The following is a 20,236-nucleotide window of genomic DNA, read 5'->3' as shown; positions in this document are numbered from 1 at the left end:
GTTGTTTTTTTTTTTTAAATAAGTATAAGGAAGGCAGAGCTTGCCAGAGCCTGCAACCCGTAGCTAGACACACTCACATTCCTCCCTCAAACTGGATGTTTTCACAAACACACACACACACACACACACACACACACACACACACACACACGCGCACACACACACACACATACCACAGAAGATTATCACATCCTAATTATAAGTACCAATAAAACTGGCAAAGAGGGGGATTTGCCAGAGCCTGGGGAGATCTGCCTTGTGGCAGTGATTACATAATTAAATGTTGAGCTTTAACTTCTGCCCAGAATAGAGTCAAGTCACAAGGTGAGGATGAGTCTAAAGTGTGGCGCATCCACGGCACCAAGATGAAAGAGATGACATCTCGACTGGGACATTCGAAACAGTTATCTCCTAGGAGGCAGTTCCTTAAGGCTATTCACAGCTGCCGCTCCACCTCTGACCGAGTTATATCCAGATAAACCAGTTGATGGCCTAATAGGGAAACTTCTTTTGATTCTGTATTGCTATAGATAGATATAGATATAAATATATAAATAGATATAGATGATAGGTAGATCACAATACATAGCACACACTCACACATATATATATATGTGTGTGTGTGTGTGCATATATGTATGTCTATATAAATTAATAAGAGTCTGAGGCTGGTTTATGACAGTCCTAACCACAGTTTAAAATGTTTTATATTCATCAAATTACTTCATTTTAAAAATTATTTGATAACATGTTCAAGTGAATTATGGTACATTAAAATAAGCATAATAAAATGTGAAGGCCCTATGTCTAATTCCCTCGTAAAAATTAAAAATCACCAGGGTATTAGAAAGAGTACATGGTAGGAGACAAGAGACAGAGCAGCTCATCCCTCAGGTAACCCACGGCCACATTAAGAATGATTGCACCCTGTCCCCACCATGAAAAGCCATGGCCCATTAGGAAGTGACACACATATGCCGAAGAGATCACAGAAGGATGTCAGATACCACCTGGTTTTGTGTGGTGAAGTGGCATATGAATAGCACTATGGGCTAAATTATGATCCTCAGAATTCACAGGGTGAAGGATTGGCCCTCAGCAGGACTGTATTTTGAAACATGGCTTTGAGAAATATAATTATAAAAGGTCAGATAACAGTTGTAAAGATGGTCCCAATACAGTGTGACTAATGTCCTTATAAGAAGAAGAAAAAGAACGGGGACACACAGAAGTAAGAGCATGCTGTGGAGCCAGCCATCTGCGAGCCATGGGGAGCCCTCACCTGAAGACAACTGGACCTGGACCGGTGGCCTCCAGAGGCCTGAAGCGTTAAGTTTTTGTCACCTGAGATACACAGGCCTTGCGGCATTTTGCGATGGAAAAATGTCAAGAGCAAAGTGTTTAAAGTATTGTGGAGTACTGAGTAGTTAAGAGAAAGATACCTGATTAGGATTAGCTGTTTGGTCTTCCACAAGGAGAGGGGTGTACAATCAATTCCTATCATATGGGTGTTTTGTATATTCACAATTGAACAAACGGAAATTGTCAGTCATATGAAAAAAAAAAACAACACATGCTCCAGAGCATATTATTCACAGACATGAAGCTTCTTCTTTCATCTGTATTCATTCCTTCCCTGTGATGTATTAACCACACAACATGGTACATAAAAGTGTTGCAGGTCAGCTGGGTGCTTTCTCTGCCTCTTTGAGCCAGCGGGATTTTCACCCCAGAATCTGGCTTCCAAGTCTTTACGGGTAAAAATCAAACATTTGAGATTTTGTTAAAAAAAAAAAACAGAAAGAAAGAAAGAAAGAAAGAAAGAAAGAAAGAAAGAAAGAAAGAAAGAAAGAAAGAAAGAGAAAGAAAACATAAAAGCCTCTTAAGTTCTAAGCCAGCTGCTGCAGGACACATGGCTTGGAGACCAGACTCAGCCTTGCATGGCACAGAGGCTTCTGGAGGATCAGGAAGTATGGGGCAAGGGCTAGATAAGAAACTAATATCTCCTGAGGTTAGGCAAGGAGATGATGCAGGGCAAAGTCATGGCATACACTAGAAGAGCCACAGTGGCCCTCAAAGGTCACCTGTGAACGCTGCAAGGAGAAACCACTCCAGCAACACATTTCCCTGCAGCTTCTACAGCTCCAGCCAGACTTGAGCCTGGCTCAGCTACCCCACGAGCAAAACAAGGCTGGCATCGTCTTTGCCCAGCAATTCCATCATGGAACCAGTCCTAAGGGGCAAAGCACAGACATCCACCAGCTGAATTTTGATATCTTGTTCTCTGATCTGCTTTGAAGAATGATAAAGTAAAAGAATAAAATAATTATAAACTTCAACATGTAAAATAAATGTTGGATATCCTACCAGATCTTGAAGGGTCTTATTAAATCACTTGTCAAGGCAGTCATCATACGTATTAAGAAACTTGAGTCACCCAGTTCAGTCATGTAGAGCCATTGCTGAGGCCAAGCTTACCCAAAACTGAGACTCCATGGTAACAGGTTGTTAAAATCCAGATTTTACAATATTAGATATGATGTCAATCCTCTCTCACTTCCCACCAGTATTTCTGTAATTTGAAACATATGAGTATATAAAATTCATAACCCTTTTTGGGTAGCACAGTATTTGGGACCTCCGTGTGTGTGTGATGGCTGAGGAAACAGCAGATGCTCTGAGTGTCTCCCCTCTTAGAGAGGTACTCTGCTTACACGGTAAGAAAGGTTTAGTCTTGCTTTGTTTTGTTTTTTTTTGAGACAGGGTTCTTCTGTGTAACCCTGGCTGTCCTCCTGGAACTCTCTCTGTAGACCAGGCTGACCCCAAAATCATAGATCCGAAAGGTGTGTGCCACCACGCCCAGTACAAGGAAGGTTTCCAATTTGGGTATCACTGAAGAGAGAAGAGGAAGGGAAGCTGTTTGTGAGGGGCGAGTGAGAAAAAGAAGAAAGGGGAAGAATACTTGCATGTCTGCGGCACTGCCTGCCCACCTCAGGACTGTTAGACCGGGAAGCAAGCTGCCAGCTGGACAAAGGGCTAAGGGACAATTACACTCTCAACTGCAGACACCTTGGAGTTACCTGGCAGCTCTTGTTCTTGATTTGAGTTGTTATAACATTCTTTCTAAACTCATTAGGTAAACGCATGCCTTATGACACAGGCAACCTCAAAACTTACCTGAAAAAAAACCATAGAGTATAGTCAAGGAACTAATTTACAAGAAGAGAGGCAACAGAAAACACTAAGTTTGTTTGGGGAAATGGGGGGCAACTCCTTCAGACTACAAGTCCTCTGATACATCATCTCCTTGAACCATTGTTAGAACTGCAAACTTACCAACAGTGTCACACGGTTCATCTTTGTGAACGCAGAAATCTGTCCTAAAAAAAAAAAAAAAAGAAAGAAAGAAAGAAAAAAAAAAAGATACTGTCAGATGTATCTTTTTTGACACCCTGCAATAACAGAAGAGGAAAATCCCATACTAATATCGGGTGGTGATTCTGCAATGTTATTGCTTTACTGTAGACAATCAATGTCTGTCGAAAGTAAATCATCTATGACAGCTCTAAATAGTAAGCTTGGTTACCACATGGAAGATCCCCACTGCATAACTGTCCTCTGAGAGGCTTCATCCAGCAGCTGATGGAAACAGATGCAGAGACCCACAGCCAAACAATGAGCTAAACACAGGGAGTCTGTGGAAGAGTGAGAGGAAGGACAGAGGGAGCAAGAGGGGCCAAGGACAACACGAGAAGAGCTACAGAGTAAACTAACCTGGGCCCACGGGGGCTCACAGAGACTGAACCAGCAACCAGAGAGCATGCATAGGCTCGACATAGACCCTGTACACATATGTGACAGATGTGCAGCTCAGTCAACATGTGAGTCCCTTAACAATGGGGGTAGGGTCTCTCTCTGACTCTGTTGCCTGCCTCTGGATCCCTTTCCCCTAGCTGGACTGCCTTGTCAGGCCTCAGTGGGAGAGGATGCGCTTGGCCCTGCTGCTCTTTGAGGTGCCTGGGTGGGTTGGTACCCATGGGGGGGGGCTCCCCTTATCTGAGAAGGAGGAGAGGAGGAATGGGGGAAGGGAGCATGAGGGTGAGAGGAGGCAGAGAGGAGGGAGGGGGCTGAAATCAGGCTGTAAAGTGATTTAATTAATTAATTAATTAATTGATAAGAAAAGAAAACAATTTGTATTTATTTGTACGGTGTGCGTGCATGTGTCACAGCGAACATGTAGAGGTCTGAGGGAGTCCATTCTCTGTCTACCAGGTGGGTTTGGGGATAGAACTAAGATCATCGGGCTTGGTGGCACCTTAACCCACTGAGCTGCCCCACTGGACCAGAACATCCCTTCTACAGCTGAACTTCTCCATACCTAGCTGCCGGAAAGAAGTTATTCCTTCAGGAGTAACTTCAGGAAAAAAAAAAAAAAAATTAAAAGGCATCACTAGTTAACTTTAGCGGTATCTCAAAGCCACTCAGACTGGATAGCTGGAAGGGACATTAGTTATATCCATGGAAAGGTGACAAAAAGCCATTTCTAAAAATCATTTCTAAAGCCCTCAGGGAGCTCCCAGCTGTGCGGCTGAGGATGAGAAAGCAAAGGTGCAAAGCCTGCTCTAGCTTTGGTCCTGCAGGTCCCATGCATTCAGTCTCCTTTCTTGATGAAATGAAGGGTTGGGCCCTGCTTTTCCACCAACAAACACCCCCAGGATTCCCTCCACAAATTCCCAGAGTTAGCAGCCAATCACAGAGCACTGGTGGGGTCAGGCTCCTGGCTTAGAGGAGATGGAGGACAATGACAGTCCCCTGAGCAGCCACAGTTCAGTTTCTTTTAGACAAACAAATCCTAGAACTGTCTGCACACTAAACACAGGTATGACTGTACATGGCGGCCCTGTCCCAGCTTACCTTCCCTGGCTACCGCCGGCACCTTTCCACTCCAGCATGCCTATCCTCCATTCCTCCTTTAACTCTAGTCAGGTCTACACACAGCAGAATTTGGTGCATCGGTTGAACTGGGAACAATGCAGAGCCTGTAACTCTCCTTTTCCCTTCATTCTATCCACCATCAGCGCTCTGTACGTGTCAGCCCACTCTAATTAATGCCCAGTGTGCTGTGTTACATGGCAAGCCCTGAATGCGCCCATCCCTCAAACCACTTCTCTTGGCATGAATCCCAAAGGTCCTGCCGGCCCACTCCCACCCGCAGGCTCTGGACCTGGAGGCTTAAAGGCTCTGCTCGACATCCTGATGCACAGATTCCCAGGTCTAGACTGACAACTGAGCATCTTGGGACAGTCACCTCGCCAAGCATTCCCGGCATCCTGCAGGTCAGAGGAAAATGGCAGGCCAAGTGGCATGGATGGGAATGGAAGCTTAGTTTGTGGCCAGAGAGAAAGCAGGAAGGTAACCGAGGATTTGTTGTATCGGCCACTCAAACGGTTTTGCCTCTGAAGATTTCTAAGTTTTTATTACCAAATATGTATACTTTGGGTTATCTTTTTTGTGCTCAATTTACTTTACTATTATCACTTATTGGCTGACAGTTAAAACTGTACAAATTTATCCAATGCAAACATGAGGTTGGATATATTTGTGAAGTGATAAAATCTAGCTAATGGAAATGTCCATCACCTCAGGTACTAGTTTTGGGTTTTGTGGGGTTTGTTTATTTGTTTGTTGGTGAGAATACTTAAAGTCCACTTTCATAGTGATCTTCAAGCATACATCACTGTGAATTACACAATAAATATCTAGAACTCAAAGAGAAAAATACAAGCCCTTAGAAATCCTCACTCTTATGAGAAAAAAATTGAAACCCTTTCTTATCATGACCTTACCCCCAAACCAAACACACTTTGTGGGAATGAAGCACGGCTAAGCAGTCAGAGCAAGTTTGTGCTCCTCCCTTTGTGCTTAGGTTTCCTGGGTAGGAGGCTACTGGACAGGAAGCAGAGGGGGCGGGGAGAAGACTGATTGTGGGGTGCCGAGGACTGGGAAGCATGAGCTTCAGGCAGCCCTGCATGCTTGCTTCTGGGGTGTCTCCCCAGTGTCCTCTACAAGAACACAGAGCTGTGCTCGGGGAGAAATGCTGTGTGTCTCTTCCTCGGTGAAGTTCAGGAGCAAAGGTAAAGCCACCAGGGCTGGAGCCCCCGTCTTCTGTGTGGCCTTGGTTGGCCTCCAGCCACAGTGCATATAGTGGCTGTCTACACAGCTGCAGAAAAGCTGACTGCCTCCGCTAGCCATGACATCATGCTCACATCCTCTGTAGCAGCCAGTGTCCAGGGGAAGAGCTCCCAGGCTTAGCCACCAGCCAAAACAGAGAGAGAAAAGAAAATCCTAGCCAGACACAAGGCCGAACTACAGGGATGCTGTTCCTGAAAAAAGCCTGGCCTGTGCGATTTCCTATTAGACACTTGGCTAGGCTTGCTCTGGGCAAACAGGGCGCCTCTCTCAAGCAGCCACTGCCCTCGCATCCCATTCCCTTGCAGAACCCCAGCCTGCCGTCATTTCAACCTCAGGAGCTGCAGCCTTGGCTCTGAGTTACACACCAGCTTCCTGGGAGCTCCTTCTTCACCCACTCCAGTGCTGCTGCCCTGGCCTTGCAGGAGTCAGCATTTGCAAGGACACATTCTGGGGCTGGGGCTGAGCAGGTCCACAGAAGCAAGAGCAAGGGCTTAGGCAGCCCTGAGGTGTCATTGGGAAACAGAAGACGAAAATGGAACCCCTAGGCATATGTGTGTACATGAGTTTATCTGTGTTCATGCCTGTGTGTGTGTATGTGCATGCAAGTGTGTATGTTTGTGTGCATGAGTGTGTGGAGTACATGTGTTTGTGTGTGTGTGCACATGTGCATAAGGGTGAATGTGTTTGTGTATGTGCACGTGTGTATGTTTTATGTACATGTGTGCGTATGTGTGTATGTGTGTGTGTGTGTGTATGCAAATGTGTATGGGATGTCAGAAAATGATGTTCCTTAATTTCTCTCCACCTCAGTTTTTTAAGGCAGAATCTCTCACTGCAACTGAGCCTCACCCGTTGGACTACAGAAGCAAGCTAGCAAGTCCCTCTCTCTGCCAAATGGGCACCGCCAAGCCCAGTTCTTTCACTTGGGTTCCACAGGATCAAACCCAGCTCTCCATGCTTGTATAGCAAGCACTTAACTGGCTGAGCCATCTTCCTAGACCCCTGGTTGAGGTCACTGTTTAAAACAGCACCTCACATAGCCGAAGCTGACCTCAGACTCACTATGCAGGCACAGGTGACCTAGGCACCTGGCCCTCCTGTCGCCACCACCCAAGTGCTGGGATGATGAACATGTACTCCCTTCCTTGCCTATTAGTGGTTTTATGAAAGACCTAATCTGGAAGTTTTTTCAGCTGTGATTTAGATGATGTTTATTTTCTCTGGGAAAAAAAAAAAAAAAAAAAAGCTTTTCATTTCCAGAACAAGACAACTTCCAAGTCCTTTCTCTCTCCCCTTCGGGAGATCACCGTATACCTAGGTGACAACTGTATCTTTGAAACTGATGAGTACACTTAAATTACCTCACCCCGAAAACATCCTCAGTAAGATGGGTAAGTTACAGACATGTTTACTAGCTTCTCGTAAAAGGAAATAACAGGAAGGTAAAAAGTATTTTCAAATACAATGTTGGGAGGGAATCCCCTAAGTTAATAATATTTTTAATAAATACCAGAATTCCTATGTATTTTTTCTTCTGAGACAGGGTTTCTCTGTGTAGCCTTGGTTGTTCTGGACTTGCTTTTGTAGACCAGGTTGGCCGGAAACTCACAGCAATCCCCCTGCTTCTGCCTTCCTGAGTGCTGGGATTAAAGGTGTGTGCTACCATGCCCAGCTCCTAAGTTTTATAGTGTTTATTGAAACAACTTTCAAAGCAGGGGCACTGGGAGTTTATCTGAAAACTCCAATCTTGAGGTTGTTTAACAGAAGCTCTTCTCTAGGAAGGGCTTTTAGGCCTAATTCAGTTAAACTTAATTAATTTCATGTAAAAAATTAATTGTGTAATTTATGGTTATACATAAACAAGGCTCCACGAGACTACTGCTTATTTCACAGGTGGAATACACTCTCCAAACATCTGTCCCTCCCCCAGCAGCACAAACCTTTGGGTGTTCTACAGGAAGTCTTACCGGCCCCCAAATGCCATTCTCCAATGAGTGATGGCAGCCTCTGGCTAGGGAAGATGGCTTCCCAGTACTTCTAAGGAAAGAGCACCTGGAGGGGCCCAGCACTCACATGCTGGCAAGCCCAGTCCTGAAGCAGTCACACTAGCTGGTAATCCTTCCATAGCCACAGAATTATTTAAGAGACTGTGCCCAGAGTATCCCATAGATTAGACATTTAATCGGCAAATGTTCTCACAGGAAATACATTCTGGTGGGGGGGAATGTGTGTGTGGGTGCACGTATATATGGGTCGACCTCAGACACTATTCTTCCTGAGTCATCAGCTTGCTTTCTGAGGCAGACTCCCACTGGCCTGGGGATTGCTATTTAGGATAGGCTGGGCTAGTCAGTGAACCCCAGGCATTTTCCTATCCTGTCTTTGACAAACCAGTACTGGAATTACAAGTTTCTTTTCCCCATTTCCATCTGTGTGTGTGTGTGTGTATGTGTGTGTGTGTGTGTGTATGTCTGTGTTTATACCCTGTTTGTATGTATGTGCTAAAACTGTTCCCATAACAGATATGGTTAAGTGACTTTATTTGGAAAAAGGGTCTAAGACATAACCCAATTGAGAAGTGGTCACAATGAGATAAGACAGGTCCTAATATAAGGACTGATTAGAAGACAACCTGTTAAGAACCTGTCCTGTTAAGACAACCTGGGCACAGAAAGAGACATGGAGAGAAGTCCACGTGATCGTGGAAGGGCATCTCAATGAGGTGTCCACAAGCAGAGGCCTGCCAAGGGTGGCAATCAAGTGAGAAAATAAGGAATCCCCACCCCTCGAGAATTCCAGGAGAGGGGGGGCCTTACCAACACCTCAAGCTTGAATGCAAGGGGACAGACCTCATTATTTAGGGTCACCTGCTTCTGCTCAGTGGCTATAGTGGTACTAGGGAATTACAGCAGTGAGATTGCTGTAATGACTTCAGAGGCCACCCTGGGTTTCTGCTATGTATTTTTTGGCTCCTTGGTCTGCAAGGATAACCTGAATATTATATAGAAGGATAGTCCTGAAGCTGGGAAAGAACCTTTACCCCTGCTCTAAACAGACTTCTGTACGTGATGCCCATGGGCATCTGAAAGCTTGCGTTTTCTGGGGATTGCCGTTGTCCTGTGGACGGCACGTCCTGAGAGGCTGTGCAGGTCATCCATGGACCCACCGGGAGCTCTCCCGCAGGGAACTCACAGCACACGCTCTCCTCCCTAGCCAGTTGTGCAAATCAGTCTGCAGCGACTGCAAAGCCTGTCTGTACCTCTCTTGCTAGCATGTGACTGGGGTGCAGGAGGGGAAGTAGGGGAGAAATGCATGGGTATAGAAAGTCCTAAGTCTCTAGTTACCTAGAATTTCAGTATTTTTCTAATGCTGACCACAGAGCTAATGACAACTAACAGCATGGGTTAGGCAGTGCTGACAGGCATCAGTTCATCCCCCAGAGGCTGAACCTACAACAGTGAGGTCCTAACTAGAAAGGAACCCAAAGCCCCTGCAAGTAGACATAGGCCTGGCTTCCAAGTCTAGATTGATAACATGCTCTCAAAGGGGTACTGTCTTTTTTCTCTCACTCCAGACTTACCTGGTCACAAATACAGCAGCATCCACAGGGGGCGTATCGTCCTTCCCTCCCGGCACCTGGTTATTGCCAAGGTACCGTGCTCCCCCATACTCCTCGTTCTGCCAGTGACAGAAGCTCTCCAGGGACCGCTCACCATGATGTCCAATAGATAACTTGGCCTAAAAGAAATTGACAGGGGTAGTCAAAGGTAGCATCATCCGGGAAGCCAAAATTGCCACCCAGCTTATACTACAAATGGTTGATGCTCTCAGACACAGAACTCAAAGGATGCCCTGAGTTAGCCTAGAACCAAAGGACATTCAGGAAGTCCCAAGAGAGACCATCAGGGACTTTATCCACAAGTTCAAATAACGACTGTCATTAGAGCAAAGCAATCTACTTCTCAGAAACAGAACAGTCTACAAAACCAAAGGCACTCCCTCAATGTCCACTGATTGCTTCATCTCATAGGCAGTATTGGCTTGAAGGGAGGCACTCAATTGAAGGGGGGTGGATAGAAGGACATGGAGGGGACAGAACCTCCACAAGGAGACCAACAAAGCAAAAGCTCTGGGCCCAAGGGGGCCAGCAGAGACTGATGCACCAACGAAGGACCATGCACAGAAGGGAACTAGACCCCTGCTCAGATGTAGTCAATAGCCAGCTCAGTCTCCATGTGGGTCCCCAAATAAGAGGAGCAGGAGCTGCCTCCGTCATGAACTCAGTTGCCTGTTCTTTGATCACTTCCCCCTGGCAATGAGGCTTTGACAGGCCACAGAGGAAGAGGATCCAGGTAGTCCTGATGAGACTTGATAAGCTAGGGTCAGATAGCTGGGGAAGAGAACAACCCCTATCAGTGGACAAAGGGAAGCAGATGGGGGGAAGAGGAAGGGAGGGTGGGACCAGGAGGAGATGAAGGATATAAAATGTATAAATTGTTAAGAGAGAGAGAGAGATAAAGAGAGAGAGAGAGAGATGGCAAAAATAAGGCTATGCTGGGTTTCCTGAGGCAGAAGCTCCAGGAGAAAAGTCTGGCTTCTGAGACCTCCCCCAGTTTTCTACATATATGAAAGCCATATGCCAGAGCTTCCAGGAGCACGGAAGATGTGTGAGAGCCCATGACTCAGCATTCCCTGAGATTCTCAGCAGTCTGCATGCTCCCATAGCTTGTGGCCCAGGCTCTTTCTCTTCTCTCACAATGGAACCGTCTTCAAAGTCAGGACATTGAATAAGCCAGTTTTCTTGAAGCCCTCCATAGCAGTCACAGCCAGGGGGGACTTCCAAACCCATTAAGTACTCAGCATGCTCTAAAGGAGATCAATGAGATACAAAAAGAGAGGAAGAAGTCAAAGTATCACTATTTACAGATGATCTGATAGTAAACATGAGTGATCCCAAAAATTCAACCAGAGAACTCCATCAGCTGATAAACACCTTAAGCAAAGTGGCTGGATACAAAATTAACTCAAAAAAAAAAAAATCAGTAGCTCTCCAGTATATGAAAGACAAAAGGGCCAAAAAGGAAATTAGGGAAACTACACCCTTCACAATAGCCACAAGTAACGCAAAGTAGCTTGGTATGATTCTAACCAAGCATGTGAAAGACATGTTTGAAAAAACTTCAAGTCTCTGAAGAAAGAAATAGAAGAAGATAACAGAAGATGGAAAGATCTCCTGTGCTTATGCATCGGTGGGATTAACATAGTGAAAATGGCCATCCTGCCAAAAGCAATCTACAGATTCCCATCAAAATACTAACACAATTCTTTACAGACTTTGAAAGAACATTTCTCAACTTCATATGGAAAAACAAAAAACCCAGACTTGCCAAAATGATCCTGTACAACAACAGATCGTCTGGAGGTATCTCCATCCCTGATCTCAATCTGTACTACAGAACAATAGTAATAAAAACTACATGGTATTGGCATAGAAACAGAATGGTGGATCAATGGAATCGAATAAAAGACCCAGAAATAAACCCACACAACTACGGATACTTGATTTTGGACAAAGAATCCAAAACCATACAATGGAAAAAAAAAAAGACAGCATCTTCAACAAATGGTGCTGCTCTAACTGGATGTCTCCATGCAGAAAAATGCAAATAGATCCATATTTATCACCCTGCACAAAAACTATAGTCCAAGTGGATCAAAGACATTAAACCAGACACACTAAAACTGTTAGAAGAAAAAGTGGGGAAGAGCCTTGACCTCATTGGCACAGGAGACAACTTCTTGAACAGAACACCAACAGCACAGGCTCTAAGATCAACAATCAATAAATGGGACCTCATGAAACTGAAAAGCTTCTGTAAAGCAAAGGACACTATCATGAGAACAAAACGACAGCCTACAGACTGGGAAAGGATCTTCACCAACTCTATATCTTACAGAGGGCTAATATCCAGAATATATAAAGAACTTAAGAAGTTTCTAACAGGATCTCAAGGGCAGGCTGTTTGACACCCCCCCCCCCCGGGGAGGAGCAGTCTGTTAGGCCACAGAGGAGGACTTTGCAGCCAGCCCTGAAGATACCTGATAAAACAGGGTCAGATGAAAGGGGAGGAGGTCCTCCCCTATCAGTGGACTTGGAAAGGGGCAGGGAGGAGACCAGGGAGGGAGTGTGGGGTTGGGGAGGGAATGAGGGAGCGGGATACAGCTGGGACACAGAGTTAACAAAATGTAACTAAAAAGAAAAAAATAAAAAAAAAAAGAAACAACAACAACAACTGAAACCTGAATCCATTCGGTAATACCACAGCTATTTAATGTATATAACATTATATGTAATGAAATATCTATCATCTAACTATAATTTCCCATTAATAAGCTAAATGGAAAGTAAAAATTAAAATGTTAGGAACTAGAGAAAATGGAAATTGAAACAATAGAATTCTATTCAATGCCTACAGAATTTTAGACTGAAAAGGCAGAAATGTTCTTGAGATAATGTAAAGGCAAAAAACAGAGTGAAATGTCTGTTTAATGACTGTTATGAGAGTTAATGCTATGTGTTCCACAACCATGAAAATAAAACTAATTTCCACATGCAATAACACACTTAAAACATAGGATCCTGAATCTATTAAGTAACATCACAACTGTATATATGTAACATTATATGTAACAAAATATGTAAAGACATAACTATCCTCTAACTATAATATTTTAAGACATAATAAAGGGATAGATCTATTACAAAAAAAAGAAGTTAATCAGCAACAAATGAAGTAATCCAATTAAAAAATGGGGTACGGAGCTAAACAGAAAATTATCAATGAAGGAATATCGAATGGCAGAGAAACACTTAAGAATCAACATTCTTAGTCATCAGGGAGATGCAAATCAAAACGACCTTACACCCATCAGAATGGCTAAGATAAAAAACTCAAGTGAGAACACATGCTGGAGTGGATGTGGAGAAAGGGGAACCCTCCTCCATTGCTGGTGGGAATGTAAACTGGTACAACCACTTTGGAAAATCAATCTGGCGCTTTCTCAGACAATGAGGAATAGTGTTTCCTCAAGATCCAGGTATACCACTCATAGGCATATATCCAAAATATGTTCAAGTACACAACAAAGACTTTTGCTCAGCATGATCTAAAAGGCACCCATAAAGACTTACAGGGCGTTGTCGCAGCAGAACCAACTTGGTGACTTGAATGTTAATTTTAATCCCCAGGCTCTGGTGCTGAAACATGTTGTATACCTATTAAGAGAGAAAAATAATAAAGATATATATATTTTTTAAATACAGCAATGTTCTGGATGGTGGCTTTGAACAGAGAAAGGATAATAGATAAAGAACAAAAAATCTATATAAACTATGGGTATTAGTCAATGTTGGCCCAATGCTTGTTAGCAACCATAATGTATAAATGGAAGATGCTAAAAATATGATAAACTGTGCATATGGACTTTACACTACCTGCTCAGTTTTTCTGTGCATTTAAAACTCTTCTTCAGCCATGTTTGTTGTTGTTTTTGCTAAACTGGGGAGCTAAGCAGAGAGTGCTTTCTACAAATCCAGTTTCTTAGAGAATGATCCACAGAGATGAAAGAAGACAGTGCTTTTATCACATTGATAGGTTTTCCAAAATTCATTTCTATTCATAGGATAGTCATTTTGTACTGGTACTGTTAATGGGGTCTCTAATAAGTTATTTCAAGACAACATTGAAAAAAAACTCTCCTTAAATACACAGTATTAATTAAAACATTAAAATGTGGTTTTCTAAAGATGAGAAAAGCTAAAAATAACAGTTACATGCAATTTAAATTTCAGTGTCAATAAAGTGTGGTTTTCTGCAATGACAACAAAATAATATGCACAGGTGAGAACATTTTCCAGATTCTATTAAGAAAGTTTGCTGAGATGTAAAACCCTCAATGAGAGAGGAGCCAGGGCCAGAGAGAGCTCAGCTAGTAAACGTGCTAACTGCACAAGCCTGCTGACCAAAGTTCAATCTCCAGAACTCCCATTAACCACCACTACCAACCTCCAAATCCAAGCTGCAGTGGCACACACCTGTAATCCCCGCGCTCCCAAAAGTAGGTGGGAGGCAGAGACCGAGACCCACTTGCACCTAGGCCAGCGAGCCTCAAATATTCAGTGAAGCAGAAAAAACACAACAGACCCTGTTTCAGCCAGGTGGAAGGCAAGAAGCAAACGCCTGAAAGTTGCCCTCTGACCTCCACACATGACGGCAGCACAGGCACCCCCGTACTCTCACACACATGACACATACAAAATACATAATACATACATACACACATATGCACATACACGATTAGGGGAATTAATATCCCTCCGGTGTATAGGACAGAAAATTCTAGAATCACACAATAGGCACATGTACATTGTATCCAAAGGTAAGAGAAAAGCCAGTTTTTCTTCTAAAAATGTACAACACAGGCATGAGGGAGAGGGCTGAACAGCGAAGACCACTTGTTTTTGCTCTTTTAGTTGACCTACACTCAGTTCCCAACACCCCTGTCAGACAACTCACAATTGCATGTAACTATAGTTCCATGGAATCTAATGCATTCTTCTGGCCTCTATTAGCACTGACATATACATCACATACATACACACACACACACATACACACACACACACACATACACACACACACACACACATGCACATACACACACACACATACACACACACACATACACACACACATACACACACACATATACACACACACACACACACATGCACACACACACAGATGCAAAAGTTTTTAAAAAACATACAGCATGGGTGATTTTGAACAAAGAAATCGATGGTAGGTAATTCTGGCAGAAAATTTGAAACTCCTGCCTCTGGTTTTCATGCAGAAGGACCGAAGGCCAAGAGGAGACAGACACTTGCAATGTCCCAGCCCATGTCATCTTTAACCCTCTCTACCTCTCATGAAAACTGGTATCTGTACCATCCCCAATGAAGAAACAGACTCTTGTAGGTGAAGGTACTACAAGACTCAGCCAGTTAGCAACACCCTGATTCAAAGCCAGGCTCATCATCACAATGTCCACCTCTCCTGTGTTCCCCAAAGTCCTCGTTTTATCCAAAGGCTGCCACTGAGGCACATCACAGTGACAGAAAGGTACACGCCCTTCTCAAGTTGCCCCTTTGTGGCCAATTGTTATCCCCCAAATACACATACCTAAAGACTGGGTTCCAGGGTGGTGTAGTGGGAAGGGCTCAGAAGGGCCCAGTGAAAGGGCTTTACTGCTGCAGTGAATCTGTGGTCCACAAGCTTGTGCTCTCTCTCTCTCTCTCTCTCTCTCTCTCTCTCAGAATCACAGTGACCCATCATTGTCATCTTCTGCCTTTGCTGGACTCCAAAGTGGTGGGTCTGCCAGAATTGAACCTGAGTCTCCCATACTGCGAGCTCAGCAGAACCTGTCTCCATATGGTACTCACCTTCAGTAGTCCATCAGGGTGACACAAGACTGGCTTACATACAAATATGCTTCCTGTCAGTAGAGCTTACTATTCAAGACCTCATTATCAAGAAGTCCCAGAAGGTCTTCTAAGAGGAGGAATGAAAAGAAACATCACAAGGCAGAGGGGCCAGGGTTCACATGAGCAGAGAATGCCCAATCCCAGGTCAGCACAAGGTGCTTGAGTTCCCCTCTGGAACTATAGCAAAAGCGGGGTTCTGAGAGGTTTGATGAGGAGGTAATAATGGTGGTTGTAGTTACAGGATGTGAAAGGAAGATGGATGAGACTCTGAATATTCCTCTTGGTTTCAGTTCATAACCTGGAAGGGGATTTCATACCAAGAGCATTAAGGCATTCCTCCCTTGATTCTGCCCTCCTACTCTCAGTTCAGCAGCAGCAAAAATGATGGCCAGGGCAAGCAGCAATGCCAGGGTCAGTTCGGGCCAAGTGTAGCTGTCCATCCAAAGGGCACTGAGCCTGCAAACTAGGCAACACAGGCTAGGCAGCTCTGTGACATAGAATTAGCTGTGCCACAGCTTGGACCGTATGCATAGAAAAGCTGCTATTTTAGTTAAATAAAATCTATCTTTATGTAACTTAATATTCATTGCCACAAGAAAAATTGGGGGATGCATTCACTTGCTCTGTTCTTAGTGCCTCCCTCTAAAACATCTTCCTCAAAACATTTTTATGCTGGGCCATCCATCCATAGGCCAATTCTGAAGTCAGTTCTTCATTATCTATTCCTGACCCTGGGAGAAGAAGGGAACACAACTTTTTCCTTGTTTGGATATTTCAAGAACCTCCATTGGGCTGTAATTCAACTGTTTTTCCTGAAATATCCAGCAGGAGGATTGGGCCTTAATGGGCATACTTCAGTTCCAAACATGAAAATTCCAAAGAAAGAGAGCTTGGTGTTATAAAAGACAAAATTCCAGTTGTACGGGGCTTCATCATAAGGTGCTGTTTAAACACTTGGAGTTCAGGTGTAGCTCAATGAGATAGCATAGACGTAGCACACAGGAGGTTCTGGGTTCCACCCCAGCACCCAAACATAAAATAATTCAATGCACTATACCTCTAGTACTATACCAGCCAAAACCTAATTACATTCAAGAATATCATGGGTATAATGAGATAGCATGCAAATCAGGCGCAGTGGTGCATGCCAGTAATCCCAGCACTCAGGGAGGCAGAGGCAGGCAGATCTTCAAGAGTTCCAGGCCAGCCTGGTCTACAAGGTGAGTTCCAGGACAGCAAAGGCTACGTAGAGAAACCCTGTCTCAAAAAAAACAAGAACAACACTCCCCACTCCCCAAAAAGAAATAATATGCAGCTGGCAAGGTGGCTCAGCGGGTAAAGGTGCTTGCCGCTAAAACTGATATCCTGAGTTTGAACCCTGGAACCCACACAGAGGAAGTTGAGAACAGACTCTGGCAAGTTGTCCTTTGACTTCAGTATATGCACTGTAGTGTGGACATACGTGTGTCATGCATACAATAAAATAAAATAGAAATAGGTAAATGTAAAAACATTAAAATATGATGAAAGTGAAGTCAGCCATGATAGGTGTACTGGCAACACAAGCTAGAGTTGTCTGAAAGAAGGAAGCCTCAATGGAGAAAATACCTCTAGAAGATCCAGCTCTAAGACATTTTCTTAATTAGTGACTGATAGGGGAGGGCCCAGACCATTGTGGGCCATACACATCCCTGAGCTGATGGTCTTGGGTTCTATGAGAAAGCAGACTGAGCAAGCCACTAAGCAGCATCCTTCCTCGGCTTCTCCATCATCTCCTGCCTTCATCTTCCTGACCTGTTTGAGTTCCTGTCTTGACTTCTTCCAGTGATGAACAGAAATATGGAAGTTGTAAGCCAAATAAACCCTTTCCTTCCCACTTGCTTTTGGTCATTGCAACAGTAGCTCTAAGACAGTGGCCTTCATGCCTGTAATTCCAGTACTTAGGAGGCTGAGGCAGGAACGGCAAGGTGGAGGTGAGCCTGGTATTCCAGGCCAGGCTGGCCTATGCCATGTGACCATGTCACCAACATTTTAATTACTTAAGTAAAACAGAAATGTGGCCAGGCACTTCTCAGTGGTGTTCCGGTCTGCTGCATGAACAGAGAACACAGAACCCACACACAATGACATGAACAGATGACAAGTCCCTGAATTAGAATCATCCATTGGCTTCTTGTCAGGTTGAGAATAGCTCAGTACCATGTGCATTCCACGCTCCAAGGCTTGCTAGCTTCCCTTGAAATGAACGAACAAAAGTATGATGTGAGATGAAAGAAGAAAACAGCCTCATGCTCCAGAAGCTGGAAAGAGGGAAAAATGGAGAAAAATGGTACGAATGGGAACAGGGTGTCAGTTCTAGAAGATGACTCCATCCTGGATGCTGGTCAGGTGACTGTATTTAGGGTTACCAAACTTATACATGACTACGGTAGTCAATTCTATGGTGTATGTGTGCGTGTGTGTGTGTGTATTTTGTCACGATTCACAGTATAATTCATTTTTGAAAGCTTCATGCTCTAAATACCAGTGGTGGTTTGAATGAGAAATGCCCTCCATAGTCTCTGGCGTTTGAACAGTTGGCCCCCAGCTGGTGGCCCTGTTTGGGTAGGTTTAGAAGGTATTGCCTTGCTAGAGAAAGCATGTCACCGGGAGAAGGCTTTGATGTTTCAAAGCCATACGCCATTTCAATTCCACTTGCTCTGTTTCTTGTTTGTGGATTGAGATGTGAGCTCTCAGCTCTCAGGTTCCAGCTCCAGCTTCCATGCCTGCCTGCTGCCGTATTTCCCTGCCATGATGTGTGATGATATGTCCATATCCCTCTGGAACCATAAGCCCTAAATATACCTCTTTTTCTATAAGTTGTCTTAATCATGAGGTTTTCACAACAAAAGAAAGGTAACTGTTATATCACTGACTAGTAAGAAAGAAGAGTATTCCACCCCCTACCCCCACCCCCGTAATACAGTCATTCTGATCCCAGAGAACAATTACCCAAGTCTGAGCACCACAGCTGAGCAACTCTGTCACCTGCTATTTGCAGAATGCCAGCTCACATAGCTCCATGGGGTACGGTACAGGGCAGAATGGGAGCTCCCTCCAGGCCAGGAAAGCCAGATGCACATCTGATAACAGCTCCAAAACAAGGTGCAAGCCCGAGACATGCAAGCAAGATGCTCTGTCTTTTTCCCATGGAAATTCCTGCTCAGGGCAAGTCTCAAAGGCAGCAGTGCCTAATGCTTAGGGAGACACCTGGCTGGGCCTGGAGCAATGCAGCCAATTGTCTGGAAAGTCTGTCCCTCGTGTCCAACTCTGGCTGCATTCCAGTGAGTGCTCAGAGCCCTGGCTGCCTTTGTCACATTCCCTCGGCAGCCTGAGCCAAGCAGGTAGACTTGCTGCCAACAGCATACTGTGGCTTTCCCAGCTGGGTGACTTGGGGACACAGAGATGGTTGGGATGGCAGACAGGGACCAGAGAAGAAGTGAGACTGGGACAGATGGAGAAGTGATGGCCATCACACCAGGCAGGGTTTTCACAAAGCTGTCACTTGGGTGACCCAGAGCTTGCTAAAAGTCCCATCCTGCCCCATTCAGACCTCATCCTAAAAAGCAAGCACTAAATTTACTAAATTCACAGTACCTCTAAGGGGGGTCCCAGGCTTGAGTTGAAAATGTATACTCTGGAGCCCCCAGACGCCTTGAAACAGAGACTGGCTATGTGTGTTGAAAAAGTCTCCTGGAGCTTCTAGCATGTGCTGAAGTGAAAGCACCAATGAGCATTCTAATGCTGGGATGTCTTCAGGGGACCACAGAGAGACCCGTTGTCTGTTTTATATGGTAATAAAGTGAAATTGATGTCATTTTTCCTCTGAACAGCTTGCCTGGATGGTCTTGGGTTTTTCATACCACTCCATGGTTGTTAAGGAGGCGAAGAACAACCAAAACTCTGACGGGTGGCCTGCTTTCCAACTTGGCTGCCCATCCGCAGGGTTTCTGGTGCCACACCACCTGTTTCTGTCTGCAATGTGTGCCTTAAAACATTCCTGCCCTGGTGTCACCCGAGGACCCCCACACAAGGAGAACCAAATCACACGGACACAAAGCCTCTGTCATATGTGCTGAAAAGCTACAGCAGCCCACTGGACACCCAGTGAAGTGAGGTCATTTTTGACATCTGTCCTGGAGGTAGCTTCTGCACAGGCTCCAGAGACACAGAATCAGGAGCAGGGCTCCATGCCCTCAGCAAAGACACAAAGAAGCAGCTCTTGCTTATTACAGTACCGGGGACAGAACTTGGGATCTTGCGTATGCTAGGTAAACACTCTACTTCCAAGCTGCATTCCAGCTATAAAACCATCTTTCTTTCTTTCTTTCTTTCTTTCTTTCTTTCTTTCTTTCTTTCTTTCTTTCTTTCTTTCTTTCTTTCCTTTCCTTTCCTTTCTTTCTCTCTCTCTTTCTCCTTCCTTCCTTCCTTCCTTCCTTCCTTCCTTCCTTCCTTCCTTCC

General features: G+C 44.5%; 1 protein-coding gene across 1 annotated transcript in view; it reads right to left on the bottom strand.

Moving 5' to 3' along the window:
- Positions 1–20,236, bottom strand: part of Adamts17 (ADAM metallopeptidase with thrombospondin type 1 motif 17) — a 298,959-nt gene that overhangs the window by 206,663 nt on the left and 72,060 nt on the right. Inside the window, exons 5-7 of the mRNA XM_055623484.1 lie at positions 13,385–13,468; positions 9,773–9,930; positions 3,337–3,380 (exon numbers count right to left, since the gene is read on the bottom strand). Coding sequence (XP_055479459.1) covers positions 3,337–3,380; positions 9,773–9,930; positions 13,385–13,468 — 286 coding nt within the window. The remainder of the gene's footprint in view (positions 1–3,336; positions 3,381–9,772; positions 9,931–13,384; positions 13,469–20,236) is intronic.

The sequence above is a fragment of the Psammomys obesus genome, unplaced genomic scaffold (genome assembly GCF_907164565.1).
Source record: "Psammomys obesus unplaced genomic scaffold, mPsaObe1.curated_primary_1811, whole genome shotgun sequence".
Taxonomy (NCBI): Eukaryota; Metazoa; Chordata; class Mammalia; order Rodentia; family Muridae; genus Psammomys; species Psammomys obesus.
This window is presented reverse-complemented; position numbering and strand designations above follow the sequence as displayed.